A 2665-nucleotide genomic window follows, 5' to 3' on the forward strand; every position below is an offset into this window, starting at 1 on the left:
AGCCGCGGCTGAACTCCGAGGTCTTGTAGGCAATTTTTTCCGAGAGGATCTGAGCGCTTTCCTTCATGTAATGCTGCAGCTGAGCCTGCGACAAGTCCTTGAAGGCCACCCCCGCCGGGTACTTGTCCCCGGCAGGCAGCACCAGCTTGTTCCGCTCCGCCAGGTACGCCTTGGGCTGGGGGTGCAGGGGAGAGCTGAGGAAATAAGAAGCCACCGGGTGGGAGGACGGGTGACAAGGGCTGTCGCCTCGGTTGAAATAGCACAGGGCTCCCATGGCGTGGAAGGAGGAGTGATTGACCACTCGGGGTCTTACCAGTTTGTACTGCTGCAAGGGCAGGGCGTCGCGGGGGAAATCTCCTTTCAAGCTCAGGGCACAGTTCAAGAGATCGCCGCAGCTAAAGGAGGGCGAGGAAGAGGAGTCTAAATGAGCCTTCCTGGGTTCCGCTCCGGCCACCGCCGCTTTGGGCAGGGGGTCGTACGCCACCGGGACAAAGGGGATCATGCAGGGGATGGAGGAGTTGAGGTGCAGCTTGGGGTCGCCTTTGGCCACGGAGCCGTGGAGGAGCTGCGGGACGGGGATGGAGCGGGGCTCTGGCGTCCGCGCCATGATGCGCTCAATGGAGAAGGCGAGGGGCTTGGGCGAGCTCATCATGTTGCTCCTGGCAGACAGGCTTTCTCTGGCCGGAGGAGTCGCTAGGATTTTGGTCGCTGTGTGGTGGCCACTATTGTCCATGGCTGGATTGCATTTGTTCACCCGGTTTGAGCCGCTTTGGTAGACGCCTCTTTCTTTCTTTCTTTTCTTTTTTCTTCCCTTTAAAAAAAAAAAAAATCTCCCCTCTCTCTCTTTTTCACTCTGTCTGCCCCTTTTCTTGTCACTGATCTGCAAGGAGGGAGACCAGCATCGCCGCCGCCACTATCACCACAGCCTCCGCCGGCGGAACCAGCCTTCGCAGCCCAGTGGACTCATGCCAGCCCATCACAGTTTACTTTGGCGCACCAATGATTCGGGACAATCGCTACTTATTTCTATCAATAGAAAGTGTTGTGTCAATAACGCAGCCAAGATCTCGCCAATCGTTAACTTCCAAGAGGAGAAGGTAAACTAGATAATTGCTCAATTCGCTTCCAACAGTCAACAGGAAAAGTTTTTTCCCCCCCAGTAAGCGACTACTTTTCATTGGCGCCCGCGCCTCCCCCGCCCAGGGAAGGAGGTGTCTCTCCCTCCTTCTTGCCTTTCTCCCCTCTGCCTGCCTCCCTCCCTCCCTCCTTCCCTCTCTCTCTCTTTATTATTATTATTTGCAATCTGCTTAACCAGGCTTTAGAGGCCAAGCAAATCCGAGATCAATTTTCTTGTTTGGCTTTAAGTGACATCATCTAAAATCATTGTCCAAGTGCTAAATAGGGATGTGAAACCCAATTCAAGGGCAAGTGCCAGGGTATTTGTCAAACGAGGTGCCGCAGAAGAAGCGGCTGGAGGGGAAGCGGTTTGTTTCCTCGCCACTTTCCAGCCCGAGCTCTCTTTGTGCGTGGGTGTGTGTCTCTGAGGAGGGAGGGAGGGAGATGGCTGCTCTGCTCCTGGGACTGCTCCTGGTCTGCTCACTGCTTTAAAGAACAAGGTCAGGTGGCGGTGAGCTTTTGGAAAGCACAGTAAACAGATGAGCGGGGAACTTGCGGCAAGCAGACAGCAAGAGCAACGCATGGGGATGTGGGAGCCACCCGGGCCAAATCCAGCGAGTGCTTGTGAGCAAAAGGATGAATTCAAACCTGGGGCTGGGGAAGAGAAGGAAAAGGAGGTAGGAAGAAAGAGTGCCTTTTAAATCTGAAGCACTACTTAGATACATATGAACTAACCTGCACATACGCTGGGTATATAGCTTCTCTGTCCTTAAATAATACATGCACAACACAAATACAAAACCATCAGGATCGGTATAGATACACGAAGAAATATACAGCACACACACTGCTTGTAGGTATATGTGCACCTAAACAGATGTGCTCCCAGGTATTTAAGGAAAGCTTGGCGGCCCGGTTCCACGCAGGTAGCTCCAGCTTCCCGGGTGTTTGTACTTACAGCAAAGCGAGGGGTCAGGGAATGGGAGAGGAACAGCAGTGGGTAAGGGGCTTTCTGTATTCACCCCCTGCCCCACCACCCACCAGTTCGGGCTCAGAACAAGCTGCTGTTCCTCCCACCGGCCTGGGGTTCACTTGATTGGTGAATCAGAGGCCGCTGCCAAAATCCCCGGGAGCAGACAAGGACCCCTTCGTTCTCGTCCCACCTCGGGAGAAGAGCCTGGCCGCTTCCCCCGGCGGAGCGACCCAGGGACGGCCCAGCACTGCTCTTCTCCGGGGCCGGCGGGGGAGGAAGGAGGTCCCAGGTCTTGCTAGTGGAGAGAAGCCTCCGGCGAGGCGGGGAGGTCCGGCCCCGCTGCTCGGATATCGGCTGGGGAGCCTGCAAAAGGCTATGCTTCCCCCCACCCCCTCCGGCCCAGGAGAACCCGCTTGCGACGAAGAGGGAGCAGAGAGAAAGGGATGGAGTAACGGGATGAATGGATGGATGGACAGATGGAGCGAGGCATCCCTGCCCTCGGCGCTGTGACCATGCCGCTGCCCTCCTGGGTCACCGCGGCCCCGTTGAAGGAGGACAAGGCAGCGGCTGCTGCAC

At 56.2% G+C, this 2665-nt stretch overlaps 1 protein-coding gene across 1 annotated transcript; it reads right to left on the reverse strand.

Moving 5' to 3' along the window:
- Positions 1 to 6: 6 nt before the first annotated feature.
- FEZF1 (FEZ family zinc finger 1) lies at positions 7 to 733 on the reverse strand (the record flags this gene model as incomplete). Its single annotated transcript, XM_010080110.1, has 2 exons — positions 314 to 733; positions 7 to 175 (listed from the first exon to the last, which is right to left on the reverse strand). Coding segments are annotated over exons 1-2 (589 nt in total), but the record flags the coding sequence as incomplete, so codon positions are not given.
- Positions 734 to 2665: the final 1932 nt, after the last annotated feature.

This window comes from Pterocles gutturalis, unplaced genomic scaffold (assembly GCF_000699245.1).
Source record: "Pterocles gutturalis isolate BGI_N339 unplaced genomic scaffold, ASM69924v1 scaffold724, whole genome shotgun sequence".
Classification (NCBI taxonomy): Eukaryota; Metazoa; Chordata; class Aves; order Pterocliformes; family Pteroclidae; genus Pterocles; species Pterocles gutturalis.